Source organism: Botrytis byssoidea (genome assembly GCF_014898295.1).
Source record: "Botrytis byssoidea strain MUCL 94 chromosome Unknown BBYS_012, whole genome shotgun sequence".
Lineage (NCBI taxonomy): Eukaryota > Fungi > Ascomycota > Leotiomycetes > Helotiales > Sclerotiniaceae > Botrytis > Botrytis byssoidea.
This window is the reverse complement of record NW_024065853.1, coordinates 163,479-177,913: the sequence shown is the minus strand read 5'-3', so window position 1 is coordinate 177,913 and position 14,435 is coordinate 163,479. Positions and strand designations below refer to the sequence as shown.

General features: G+C 43.1%; 4 protein-coding genes across 4 annotated transcripts; all 4 read right to left on the bottom strand.

Moving 5' to 3' along the window:
• Nucleotides 1-156: 156 nt before the first annotated feature.
• On the bottom strand, nt 157-1,563 carry EAE97_006467 (uncharacterized protein; the record flags this gene model as incomplete). Its single annotated transcript, XM_038876980.1, has 1 exon — nt 157-1,563. The coding sequence occupies one exon, from the start codon at nt 1,561-1,563 to the stop codon at nt 157-159; it is 1,407 nt and encodes a 468-aa protein (XP_038731912.1).
• Nucleotides 1,564-2,421: 858 nt separating this feature from the next.
• On the bottom strand, nt 2,422-4,040 carry EAE97_006466 (uncharacterized protein; the record flags this gene model as incomplete). The annotated part of the gene is made up of 5 exons (XM_038876979.1): nt 2,422-2,966; nt 3,022-3,205; nt 3,267-3,668; nt 3,724-3,738; nt 3,795-4,040. The coding sequence occupies 5 exons, from the start codon at nt 4,038-4,040 to the stop codon at nt 2,422-2,424; spliced, it is 1,392 nt and encodes a 463-aa protein (XP_038731911.1).
• Nucleotides 4,041-6,146: 2,106 nt separating this feature from the next.
• EAE97_006465 (uncharacterized protein) lies at nt 6,147-11,106 on the bottom strand (the record flags this gene model as incomplete). The annotated part of the gene is made up of 6 exons (XM_038876978.1): nt 6,147-6,347; nt 6,431-6,626; nt 6,680-7,138; nt 7,195-7,541; nt 8,199-8,292; nt 8,606-11,106. The coding sequence occupies 6 exons, from the start codon at nt 11,104-11,106 to the stop codon at nt 6,147-6,149; spliced, it is 3,798 nt and encodes a 1,265-aa protein (XP_038731910.1).
• Nucleotides 11,107-12,519: 1,413 nt separating this feature from the next.
• Nucleotides 12,520-14,008, bottom strand: EAE97_006464 (uncharacterized protein; the record flags this gene model as incomplete). The annotated part of the gene is made up of 4 exons (XM_038876977.1): nt 12,520-12,689; nt 12,742-13,554; nt 13,605-13,793; nt 13,975-14,008. The coding sequence occupies 4 exons, from the start codon at nt 14,006-14,008 to the stop codon at nt 12,520-12,522; spliced, it is 1,206 nt and encodes a 401-aa protein (XP_038731909.1).
• Nucleotides 14,009-14,435: the final 427 nt, after the last annotated feature.

Sequence of the window (14,435 nt, the reverse complement as noted above, 5' to 3'; positions counted from 1 at the left end):
GAATGGACCTTTCTTTCCTATCATAGCCTTCTTAGCATAGTTTCTTTATCTGATTATCAATTTGCAAAGCTATTCCCACCCATAAGACAAATTTATGTGATATTTGTAACAACAGAACCTTGCAAAAAACCTTCATACGAACATTAGCTACATCCATCAACCAGTCGAACAAGTTGCAGTAAGAGCATTCAACACAGGACAAGGTTTGTGAATCGAATCAAACCACCTAGTTGTAAAGTTTGCATCTCTCTCATGCCAAACTCTCAACAAAAATGTCTTCGTAGCCTTTTGCATAAACTGAGCGAAGTCATCCACGCAATCGTCCACGCGCTCAAGCGTTTTGACACGCGAACTTTCCTCTCTAACCTCAACAGCAGCGATAGTAAATGGTAATGTTACAAAGCGCATAGATCTCTTTGTGACCAATTTTGCCACTTCAAGTTCCATCATTACTTCTTTTGACCAGATTTCCGCTTGAGAATCTTCCTGGCCAAAAGGATATCGTAATCTATGACCAACTAGGAGAGCTCCCAAGCGGTAGATTTTGGCTTGCGCGAGAAGATGAACGATTTCCGTTGAATCAAAGCGCTCAATGAGTCCATTTAACTGAGATGGCTGCCATGGCTCCACGATGCCATGTATGTCATCTAGCTGCTTTTGTAGGCGAGCCAGATCATTCGCGTCAGTTATGTTAAGGAGTGTGTTACTGATCACACATAAATCATGATAGTAGGGTAATAGAGGCAAACAGAGGCCAAGACGACAGTCAATAACAACAGAGGTTGGTACCCGTATCCTCAGTATTGGTTTTTGTCGATGCATAAGACAGTCCATAGTTTCCAACAGGATCAAAAAGCTTCCCCATGGATCATCTTGTGCATCATAAACAGTTGTCATGTACGGAGTGGTAGTATCTAGACAGTGACGACAAATGTCTGGTACTCCTACGCCGATTGCAGAAGATATTGAAAATGCAAGTAAGCCTCCAAGAGCATGGCACAGAATTGCATCTTGCGAAGATAAAACAGGCAACGAACGCAATGCGTCCATAGCCTTCAATATATAGCGAACACTGAAAGTTGTACCCACATCACCTGCGGTGTCTGTTTGAAGTTGTTTCACTGATAGAGCACATGCAAGAAAAGCATCTTTAAACGATGGAAGAGCACTTGATAGCTGAACAGAAAATAACTGCTGCTTCCCGGATCGAGAGCTTGGGTATGCAATGAATGGATCTAGATTTTCCGATTTGCTCAGAAAAAACGTCAACAACTCCTCCTCTTCTGGCTGTAAATCAGAAAGCACATTCAAAGATGGATCAATGCTAGGCTGATTCTGCGCCTGCTTTCTAGATTTCCTCGAGGCCAATCTAGTCACCGAGTCCGCATGATGTGCTCTCCTGCCCACGGGCCTCATAGGTCGTACTGTTAAACAACTCAAATCCAGCCTGTCACATCGTGCACAGTTGACGGAGACAGATGCGCGTTCGCATCGTTCTTTAAGTTTGTAGCATCTGTCACATGCGGTTCTAAATTTCGCATTCCTAGTAGCCGGTGCCTCCATAGCGTTTGGGTATGTTCTTTTCGACGCTATGTACGAAGACTGCTTCAATGAGCAGAATCGGATCTCTCTATCAAGAAGATTATAATGAAGGCGTTTAGTATTTCATCCATCAACGTATCTATTATCCGTCACTTCAAGTAGAATAGAAAAGTATCATACTCAAATGGAAAAGCAGTGATTATGAAAATTCATCTGTCTGTTGAGTTCAACATTTCTCGTGTGTTATCAGATTCATTATGTAATCAAGTCACTCCTCGACGAATCATATTGGACTTTTCCCCTCCCAGCAGCATTGCTTTCCTGAACACATACCATAAACTACCTAGATACACAGAACACTACAATTCTTATATACCAAACCTCTTCTATCCATACTATATATCAGCCAGTTCAAATAATCAATCAGCTTCACGAACATTGCCACGATAATCCAGCCTACATCAGAATCACAAAGTAAAAGTCCCGAAATAGAGAAAATCATCTACCTATTCTCATTTTATATACTTCGGTTTGGATGAGAGGTTAGAGACTTTGATTGATATGGTATATGGATATGGGATATGGAGAGAAATTAATGTCTTAGGTAAATGCATGGGTTGAATGTGGACTTCGAGAGCTGTGAAAGAAAGGGCCCGGAGGACTAAGAGGTAAGGTCATTGGGCTGCATAGTATAAGCTAACCTGGTGAAGATTCCCGAACACGATATTTCTAGTCATTTTTAAATTTTGAGACTAAAAGAAGCTGTGATATCTACGTTATGGATTGCTTTGTCAATTCCACCGCCATATAACATAGGTAGTATAAACGCAACATCAAAGAACGCGCTCAACCGCACGATTTAAACACGTTACACACAAATCAATTCGCCCCCACAACTCCCTCCCATCTCACTCTCGCAACCTCCTCGTCTCTCTTTCCCTTTCTCGGAACCAACATCCACAATCCCGAGATCGTCACCAAAAGCGCCAGAACAACTGGTTGCAACGCCTTTACCCCCTTTGCCTGGGCAAGCGCTCCCACAATAAAAGGAAATACCGCCCCTCCACTTCCTCCAAATGCAGTTGCGAACCCAATACTCCCAACATGTAACTCCTTCGGAATAAGCTTCGTAACTAATACAATAGCTGTTGGGAATAAAGGACCAAGGAACATGCCCAAGAATGCTATTGCAACTGCGGAGACGTAGAAGGAGGGGATGAGCCAGAAGAGAAGTTCAAGAGCTATGCAAATCCCAAGATAAACGAGGACAGATGTGAATTCGCCTAGCCACGCGGTCAGGAAAGCGAGACCCATGCGGCCAACTGTCATGCCGGCCCAGAAACCGGTTGAGGTGAGAGAGGAAGAAAAGGTTGTACCGGAGCGCACTTGGGTCATGAAGGTTACGATCCAACCGCCTAGTGATACTATGATGACTATTGATATTTTGATGCGTCGTGATATGTACAGAGGAAAACTTACCTTCAGCTCCTACATAACCAAAGATGAAAGCCGCGAAGATCCAAGTCAATTTGTTACTTAAAGCTTGTCGAAGTCTTCCAGTCTTAGCGTTCACATCTCGAGGATTCTCCGTTGCGTAAACATGACCTGTTTGAGCCCAGAATGCCCATGTCGAAGTAATGAGCTCGGTGGCTGCTACTGCTGTCTGTTTCTTGTCAGTCACCAGTTCTTGATGGGACGATTTCCTGAGCATAAGCAATGCTCACCATGATATAATAAAAATAATACCACTCTAACCCCGTCTTGGCCAGCATTCCCGCAGCAATCAAAGGTGCTATTGTTCCGCCAAAAGAGTAACAAGCCTGCAAGAATCCCTGCACCTGATTCGCACTAACCATGTTACCAAGCCAAGCGCACCAAGCCGCATCGACAAGTCCGTTACCCATTCCTACGAAGACATACATGACGACGAGAGCTGGATAGGGGGGATGAAGTGAAATTACTATATAGGCGATGAGATGACATAGCCCTGCGATGACAGCTACACCTCTCTGACCAAATTTCACGTGGACGGTGTCATTGATCAAGGAGGCGAATGTGTAACCTGCAAAAGGGGAAAGGAATATCAGGGAAATGACGGTGTACGATAGGCTGTAGTATTGTTCCAGCTTGATCCATTTCTCAGTAACAAAATTACTATCGGCAGGAGCACTTGTGACTTACGTATGGGATTAAAGCCTTTATCCGTTTAGTATACGATGTAGCTCGAAGTGAAAGACGGAGTGAAGACTTACACCATAAGAACCATCATTCATACCCATGAGAAAGAAACCCCAAAATGAAGCTCCCACTCGATATACATTCTTGGGAGGATAATTCCATTTCTGTAAAGCCTCTACAGCATTATTTGGTGGAGTCGTATCTTGTCTGATATCTTCTGGATCCGATTCGCTTTGTACAATTCCGGTATTGGGAACCCAAGGGGAAGAAATATTGGGAAAAGATTGAAGTTCAACTTGGGTAAGAGTTGTGGTTGCCATGATTGATGTGTTGAAGTTGCGATGGTTGTGATGAGGTAAATATGTGGAGGAGGAATGTGAAGATAGCCTTAATAAAGAGATTCACTTAATCATCAATATGCACATGAATATGATTCATGCTCACCACAACCATTAATTGTTTGCCTCTTTGCTTAACATCGCAGTAATTCTCGCAATTATATTTTCCGGGGTCCTGAGCCAACAGTTGTGGTGTGGGGGAAGTGGTTCGAGAGTGGAGTGGGTCATCGATCTGGCAAGGCAAGACCTCGAGACTCGTCGACGTTGACTAATCATTGAATATTCATGATACAGCATTTCTTAACAAATCAATAGTGAGAGCATCTGTTGAAAGAGATGGTGAAGGCAAAAAAGCTCTCTCTCACCCTCACCCATCCAAAGTGACCCAAGAATGGAGCATAAATCTAGCAATGGCTTGACTCGTCGACGGCCAATCATCGATATCATATATTTTCATTGCTTTTTATGAACTCATCATTATGCCTATCTACCAACTCCAGAACAACATTAGAAAAAGTAAAAGTGCCTTCTCCCACCCCCACTCTTCATCACAAATCTATCAACACCTTAATGCCATCCAATTACCATCACCACGGCATCCAAACAAGCATATTTTCCTTTTTGCGGTCTGACTCAGTGAGGGGGTGACGCCTCCAAATATCCCAAAGCCGTTGATAAAGGCATCCTGAAAAAATGAAGGGATTTAAGTCACACAGTGTCGCGTATCCCCTTGGCTAACCCCTGGCAAGGGATGAGCTTCCTAGTCGGAGTTGGCGGGAGCGTGGTCCGAAAAAGAGGGTTGCAAACGATACTTTGTACGAAATCACGCCTCGTAGCTTGTTGGTTCTTTTGCGTATGGCGCAAGATTGCTAGCATCTTTGAATCATAACACCCCTCCATTGGTCGGTCATGAATATGATTCTTACCCAACTTATCAACCGCGATTTGTATATTACTCCCTCATTTCCGCCCTCTCCGTCAGAGAATCAAGAGTCGAGCATACAACTCAATCATCCCTACAATGTCTTCCCATAAAAATACATTTACAGCACGCTCGATCATATTTTAATCTTTTTTCTCATCATTCATCTCATCTAATCTGATAGAGTATCACTACCTAGTTTGATCTCCCCTTCTCTCTCCTCTCTTCCCATTCATCCTTTCTTCCTGCCTAGCTGCTTGCAGAAGCTACCATACATTTTTCCCCTTCCATCAACCATTCCTCCACCAGATCATCCTCAGCAAGAAATCAAAAGAAACATGGAAATCCCCTCTCCTCAGCCCCTCGCCATACCATCGCAAAACCAGATGATATGTGATGTAATATAATATGATCCACCCTTCCCTGCTCTCGGCTACACGATCCATCCATCGAGTCATCTAATACTTATTGAAGTATCTGATATCTTCCCATTTTATCTATCATACCACCCACTTCCTCTCTCATTCAAAGCCCTTTCCCCATCTGATCCCCTTCGTCCAAAATAAAGAAAGAATCACCGAATCTCATCCGCCATCTTCACACGCAACCCTCTCCTCAAAATTAAAGTCCCTTAAGTCTGCAAAACCCTGAAAACTCAAAATGAATAAGAACTCCACTTAACGCCATGCTGCACCAATGATTCCTTCCTCAATCCCTCACTCTACCGACGTGCTTTCGCATCATCTGCAGAGAGCTGTTTCCTATGATATGTATGATACAAGTCTGACTGAATGAATTTTTGTGTTCCCCCCATCGATTTGAAAAAGAAATAAGCCTGAAAAGTCGCAGTCTAAGTGCGAGAGAAACGGAAAAAGTTGCAAGCTGGCGCTAATGCAATGAAAATAAAATAGAAGGCGACTAATTGATTTCAGCATGGCCAGCTATGCCTCCTGGCGAGATCGCTTGATGAGAAGACACGAGCAGTCAGTGATAACACCACAAAGATGAAGGATGTAACATCTGCCTGCTATGTGCCAAGTATTGTCATGTGATGACTATGTCACGAGACAAAGTTCTATTAGTCCCCTGTTGATACCATACTCTCATGGTCAAACTAGATCTGATCAACCTAAATCATCCCAACCTAATGATGGGAAATCAACGAATCACAAGTGGTCCTCTTGATTATCTACTATCATGCCATCGTCACCATCAGCATCGTCGGATGTCGAAGCTAGACGTTCTTGAAGGAAAGCTGTCATAGCAACCAAAGATGATTTGTCAGCTTGAGTTAATGGCTTTTTCTTGGAGAGCTTGGACGCATCTCCTTTTGCAATCAACTTAATAACTGGTTCATCGGCTTCGGACTAAAGGATTTCAGGTTAGATTTGTGTTACGTCATTGTGTTACGTAGATTGGAGGCGTAAAGAATAAGGACAAGAAAACTTACAATTAAGGCATCAATAAGGGTTTGTGTAAGATTGATTGTTGGATTTGCAGTGGCCAGATATGCAAGATTGAGAGCAGCTTGCTGTTCATCAAGACTACGACTGTCAAATTCGGCAGTTTGTAATCGTGGTCTCGAAACAGGTGCTCGATTGTTTGCAAAGCTGCGTTGGTTATAATGTCCAAATTCACGATGAACACTGTACAATTAATTAGTAAATTAAATATGCAATAATTGGAAAGAATCACATACCGCGAAATGAAGTCAAGTTTGATACCCTCTTCTGGAAGCTTGTACACATGACCATACTCTCTCTGCTCATAGAAACCACTACCCTGATCTTCGTCTTCAGAAGTAGTGTTCTCAACCTCGATATGACCATTATTTCTAACACCACGAGCAAGAACAGGCTTAATGAGCGAAGCTCCTTTGATCTTACGGAAACGATGAGCTGGGCCTAAAGATCCTGGTACTTGCTCGAGAAGATCATCAACATGAGCTGGACATCTCCAAGATCTTCCAGGCGGAGGCTCTTTTGCCAGTGGAGGGTTCAAACAGTCCAAATGCCATGAGAGACTACAATAAGTACAAGGAATAATTGCTCGACTCGGATGAACAGCTGAGTGGTGACAGCCATGACAGAGAATTGGATTTCCTTTGTTGTCCTTTAGCTTGAAGTAATCCGGAGCTTCATCGTAGCCACGATTATTCCTGTTGTAATGGTTAGTAAGAAGAGCCAAGATAATTACCACAAGATGTAAGCTTACTTTGGTTTTTGTACAACGCCTTCTTCATACTCTCCTTCAGTACCGGTCTTGACATTCTCGAAATATTCCCGGATTGCCTTGGGAAGATGGAAAGCGCTTGGATTCTTTCTCTCCATATTGGCCAACAAAGGCCCGAAATAGCCAACTTCTTCATCCTTAGATCGAGGAACACTTTGTGCAAGACACTCGTTACAGAACCATTCTTCCGTCGTTAAGGTTGGTGAGTCTGGTGAAAGATCCACACATTTGAAGTGGAAGGAGCGAGTACATCCATCACAACAAAGTAATTTACCGTTACCTCCACAAGCTGCACAATAATCGTCGTTTTCTCCAATAGTTCCACTAGCCTTTACACGCATTTGTTAGTTTCCTCCTTCGAGTATTTCCCTACAATAACAATAATGACGATCCAACAAATGAGATGCTTGTGAATGATGATTGTGAAGGTGGCAAAGTTTCATGTGTGGGGGCTGTTCAGGCTCGGCAATTACGGAGATGGATGTGATGTGAATAATCCACAATCCACAATGGACCATCATCAGAGTTTGCGCTATCCGCCCGGACTTGCTGCTTTTCTCTCTCTCTCTCTTCAACTTTGTCACCAAGGAAAACCCAGCCCCCCAAATATTGAGAATTGAAATACAACATAACGTAATGAAAATTCAACCATATTTCAAAATACATTGAAATATCATCAAAATCAGTACTTCATAATCATCATTTATCCAAAGATAAGGGGGATTCCATCAAATGATGAAATCTCACAATGATAATGATACAAATGATGACGATAATGACAATGATGAAGATGAAGATGAAGATTGTTAGAAGATTCAGAGTGTAGAGAAAGATTTAATAAAGGGTTAAAGGACAGCTAGCAGCTTGAATGAAGTAAAAAGCGATAACAAAAAGCGATGAAGAACTTTACAACATCGTCTAATTTATCATTTCTCACATCGTCGTCGATACTCTCCATAGATATATAGAAAAACAAAATAGCTTACTTGTTGGTTTGCATAATAACCTCCAACTGGACTATCTCTTTCACCGCTTGCTCTCGGGATACCAGCTGAAGGACCACTCTTTTTCTTCATTGGTCTGTGCGAGGGAAAAGAATTGTTAGCGAATTATTTTCATCATTTAAATAAGAAAGAAAGAAGAAAGAAAAGTTAAGTTCAATTCAAGGTGAAAGAAAGTTCCGGCTGTCACACTGTGTAACCATAAAACACGACAAGTAGATTGACAAGCACAGCAGAAGTACTTGAAACAATTTGTGGAGGGGCGAAGATAGCCGGGGATGCAGGGTACTGAATGATGATCAAAATATACAAAATCCTTCAAGAAATGTAGAAAATCGGAAATCTGACATGATACCAAAAGACATAAAATGAAATAATATATGGGAACTTACGAAGTTTTGACACGTAAACCTGTGCCATTCTTTGCCTTTCTAGACGGTCGATTAGATGAGGGTGTGCCAGCGCGTGAATTTGGTAACGATCCAGGAGGCAAGTCTGGTTGAAACCCAAGTCCTGTAGGTGAACTCATTTCTGAATCGTAATTGTTGGCAGGAGCAGTAGCAGTTTGTCTTCTACTGGCTCGATCGTTCTTAGTGCCCAGTCGAATAGTTTTGGATGGACGGCTGGAAGCTGTTGCAGACGCAGTAGGAATGGAAACAGAATCTCCATCATCAGATGCATACTCAACAGGTCTACGAAAATTTGGAGGAGTGACACTTCTTGGCTGTATATCTGGACGAACAAAGCTCTCAGTTCGTATATCCTCAGTAATACCGTTGGTAATTTCTCGCGCCTTGCGCTTCCATTTACCAACCATCTCGCTCTCTTCATAAGTAGGGCGATCAACTGCCTGTGGCTTCTTCTTTGACTTGAAAACAATTTGTGGCCTTTTAGGCACCACTGGTTTTAATATTGGTACTGATCCAACCGAAGATGATGATGAGGTACGTATTAATTCAGGTGCCATGTTTGGATTGGCCTGATTATTGTCACTATCACCACGAGAGTTTGAATTGCTAGATGTATTGTGAGATCTGGTCGGAATATTGATAGCTTGGAAGGATGGAGGCGCGGGTGACGAAGTTTTAGATTTGTTCAGACTTCGACTCTTGTTATTGGTTTTCTTTGCCGTGGATGAAAATGTGTCTGATTCGAACCTAGACAAATCTTTGGATTTGATTGGTCGTTTTTGATTAATTGACCCTCCAGCATTTGACTGGGTCTCGGTTGACACGGACGCACCAAATTTGGCGTTGGCATTGGCGTTACCCGCCCCAACAATACCCTGTCCCTTGGACTGTTCGAAACCATCCGAAGGCTTTGCTGTACCAGCATGATTATGAGCGTGGTCAAAATCCATAGGGTCATATTCATCATTATCGAGAATCTGTTCATCAACCGAAGATAATGATGATGAGCTTGAAATTGAAAGTGCTCTTGGTCGATCTGATAATTTAGGCAGTGGGGGTGACAAAACGGGAACGGAAGAAGAAGCCGACGCAACTCCGTTCTGTTGCTTCTTCACGATTCCATCCGTTCTATTTCCGATTCCAGGTCCAGTTGCACTTGCATCCAATTTTCCGTTGACGTCTTCATTTGCAGCTGCAAACCCATTTCCTTTGTGCTTTTTATTAGGATAAAGGCCATGATCTCCCTGTTTTCTTGGGGATCCAGATGTAGAGGCCGGTTTAGCATCTGATGGGCGTCTGACAGAATCAGCAATTCCTACCGTTGGAGGTTTGCTAGTAGGAGCAGATGGTGGTGGTGGTGGTGGTGGAGGTGGAGGTGGCTGAGAATATGGTGAGGTATATGTCGTCGCTTTAGCATATGGCGAAGCGTATGTAGTTCTTTTTGCCTCGAATATGGGTGCAAAATGAAACACAGGTTGGGCAGGTGGTTGTTGAACTTGACGTCGCGGTCGATGGGGTGCCGGGTCGCTACCATCTCCATTAAAATAATATTCCGCAGCCTTGTCCTTTCTGCCTTCCTTCTTTTTCAGCCCAATCAATCTGTAAAACTCCCGAATCTCTTCTTCCGTAGCCTCCTCGTAGACCTGCTTTTCAACAAGTATGCCGAAATTTTCAGGATCTTCATCGTAAAGTTCCCGTAAAGCATAGGCAGTACACCAACGGTGCTCCTCGATCGCGTGGGAGACAGCCAACTCAACAATTCTAGCCGTCTTTCTGCGAGAAGCCGCCTCGACTGCACGAGCCCGACTCTCCCTTTGACGAGCCTCGTCTCTTTCATCATATGTATAATTACTCATTTTGTGAGCATGATAGGAAGCTGTAGAAGGCGACTCGTTTGGAAGAGGTGTGCGTTGGACTGGAGAAGTTGCATAGATGCTAGGTCCTTCACTTTCGTTTCGTACGCTGGGTGGTGCGACACTCGATCTAGTAACACTTTTTCGCGCGCTTCTTGGTTGTTGCGGTGTTGATGGTGGTACGTTTTCGAGTTCTTCAGTTTTTGTAGATGTGGATCTTCTTCGCGAAACGTTCGAAATAGGTTCCGTGGTTTCCATCGCTTCTTGGGGTACGGCCTGGGGTGTCGCCGATAAAGAGGGCGGAAGTGAATCATCCATCACTTCGTTAACGCCATTTGGCCTGCTTCCATTCGCATCTGCTACCTCTGGTTTGGCAGAAGACTTAACAGCTTTTGCGCTCGGTCGCGTTCCAAGTGGTGCCATGTTTGCGACCACTCCATGCCTCTCCATTCCAGCTTCTGCAAAAGATGGCATGGGAGTAGGAATAGGAGGTTCCGTCCATTTATCCATAAACGTCCTTTTTCGACCTGTATCTGCTGCTGTAGCTGGAGAGGAATTCGGATTACGTTGTGCCGAAACAAATGGACTGGAACGACGAGAGCGTGTTGGGCGAGAATTGAGTTGGCTCATAGCTTCCTCGCTCGTCGCCTCCTGCGACCGACCCGACTCCTATCAATTGCGATCGCAGTCCCAATACAACTAATGAATTGTTAGTTAAATGATCATATACATTAAATGGATTTCATATACTTCTCTTCAGTTCGCAATCATAAAAATGTTCTCGAACGTTATTTTCAAGGGATATGTACGCGTTGAATTATCGTGGTATGATTGATTTGAGAGGGAAAGAAAGTCAAGTTCTCGCTTCGAGATGAAATCCCTTAGCTAGCGCCCCTTGAGAGCCGAAATCGTTGACTTGCTTTAAGTGCACGAAACAATAAAAGGTAAATGACGACTTGTAAATCTATTGTCCTTTTCAATAGATCATAAAACTCCTAACTACAATAGAAGAATCAATAACCGATTCTGACAGATGATAATTTCGACAAAAAACTCTCTTATTGAAGGAGATATATCCTCCTATTTGAAAGGTGATTGATCGCGTAAGTTTTTCTCGTGCCGTACTCGTATCATGTGAAGAGACACGGTACCATGAAATAATGAATGAAAAGAGGGGTAGAACACAACACGGGAGAAGAAGACATAATTTACCTTATTTGTCTGTTATTATGAGAAAGTAGTAAATAGAAACAATATGTTGAAGGAGAGCAGGAAGTAGAAAAGGTAGAGGTAGAGCAAGTGGATAAGAAGTGGAAGAAGAAGGATGAACGTGGTGAATTGAATTGAATAGCCTTCCTCTTATCGATACCAAGATGGTGATCGAGAGAGAAAAAGTCGCTTAGATCTGCTGCTGGATGGATAGGGCGGCACTCAGTGGCTGCAAACACCTTTCGTTTTAATTTCCTCCAACCGGCTTTGATGGAACCAATGGAAATGCGCAGTCGGAAGGTTGTTGAGGAGAGTTATATTTGCTTGATGATCTTGGAGACGAAGATGGGAAGCGAAAAAGGTAAAGGAACACTAGGCAGGTAATTTCTGGGCTTTGCCTTCAACCTAATGAATCCTAACCGAGTATTCCAAAAAGAAGGCACTGTACCAATTTACACGTCACATCACATAGCTGAAATCCATGGAAACACGCAATAATTGATGAATGAATTCACTTGCACCATTATTTCAATACTCCTATATTTGCTGCGTATCTCTGAATTTGAGAAGCTTCCAACTGCCGAATGTATTTTCCTATGGGATGCAGACCCGAGTTACAACATAGCATCACTCGCTCTTCCCAATGACAACAATAAATGAGGCAAGAACAGTGAAATGCTTGACAAGCTTTTATGAAGCAGTGTCGGCAGTGAGATACGTAAACATGAGAAGAGTAGATTTGCAAAGTAATTCATGAAACACATCATTTGTCAACTTTCAATTGATTCAATTGCCATCTCCGTCCCATCACGTGCCTGTTCCTGAACGACCTATTTACTCTGTTGCAGCAGGCTTCTTAGCAGCCTTCTTCTTCTTATCCTTAGCCAAAGGTTGCTCCAAAATCTTGAGGATCTCTTCGTCGGTGATCTTCTTATCAGTCTTGAACTTGCTAAGATCTGGCTCGGGTGGCGAGGCAATCTTTTGTAAGCCGTTTTTGGTAATTGCTGAACATGTTAGTCAAATGTTTCAAAGATAGATGATTCATCAGCTGCTTACCAATTGTAGTCAATAATCTTCCTACTGCCTCGTTGTCCTTGTCTCCGACGACTTCGTATTGTCTGAAAACGTTTCCACGTACACACTCAACAACACCGACCTTAGCATCTCGCTCGGATTCCAGTTGTCTTAAACTGAATGGGAAGGTACCAAACTTCTTCACAACCTCATTCATAATCGCTCTGGAACTTGGTCGCTTCAAGGCGTATGTAAGGTTGGTACGACGATGAAGAGTGGTTCTGTTCTCGAAGTTCTTAATCTTTCCAGAACCAAGAGAAACACCCATCTCGACACCCCAAACCTCGCCAACTTCTGGGACACCATCACCTCTTGTACCATCTCCTGGAGCAAGGATGATCTTCTTCTTTCCTTCAATTTCATTGCGCTCGAATTGCCAAGAGGTAGTGTGCTCGACCAAGTTGCAGTCGTAACTCTTAACCAATTTCTCGAGTAAGCTGGTAATCTTAGCTTGAGTAGGAGCTTTAATAGTTGTTGCCTTCTTTTGCTCCTCCTCTGTGCCAGCTGGGACCAATCCAGGAGGAACCATTAAACGTAACAGAAGCTCGTTTGCATAGTGTGTCGCCAACAACAGATCTGCATCTCTTCCACTGATCTCTCCATTTGCGTTGTCGGCAGAAGGAATGACAATGGTATCACAGGCAATTGTTCCAAACCCATCGATTTGTGCACCGAGTTGAATCTTGATAGCTTCGCCTTCTTTGAGAACAACATTTGCTTCGGCTTCGTCCGTTGTAAGAGGGGTATAAGGTGTTACGAAAGCTGAAGGAGAAACAGTGGTTGGGTGGGCAATACCTTGTTGCTTGTTAGTTAAATTAGTATGATTAATAGAGAAACATTCTTACCCTTGACCATCTTCTTTCCTCGGTAGACCTTTGCGATCTCTTCCTCGAGGAGCTTGTCACCCTTCTGGCAAATTGTCACAATTTTCTCGCCAGCCACACACAAGGCAGTAACATCCTTCAAAACCTTTTGGGAGATAGTAGCAGCATTCTTGTATTTGGTGAGAGTATCGGGGTTGTTGAGAGAGTAATCTAGCAATAGTTGATATTGTTAGTCAATTGATGCCTTGAGTTGTTTTCAAGCTGGGTGTGCAGATTCTTGTACATCTTTCGAGTCGCATTGGCGGGGTCCAGTTTGCTGACCACCAACTCACCAACAACAACAAAGTAAAGATGAGGTTGATGATGTAGAAGGAAAAAAAAGATAACTTACCAATCTCTTGGGTTTCTTCCTTTTTATCGGCCATAATTGCGATGTTCTTATGATATGGATGAAAGGTGTAAATGGGTGGTATTGAGATTTATTGTTGTTGTAAAGTTTGGAAGAGCAAAAACAATGTTTTCTTATTTTCCCCTCACAAGTTATTAAAGTCCAAGGTAGAGAGAGGATCCAGGTACTTTAACGCTTGGAAGGATTAAGGATTGTGTGGGCTTTGTTTCGCTTGGTGACCTCACCGAGCTTCATCTCTATATGGATATGCCTGTGCCTGTGCCTTTTTGCTTCGAGCTTCCGTTCTGGACTGCATTACGCAGGAGCTCAGGGATTGGGTTATGTATGAGAAATTCATTGTAAGGTCATGACCGGTAGTATTGCAATTATTTTCATCACATATACCTGAATACTTGGTGTACTTGGTGATGATTGAATAATGTGTGAATTTTTACGGTTCAAAT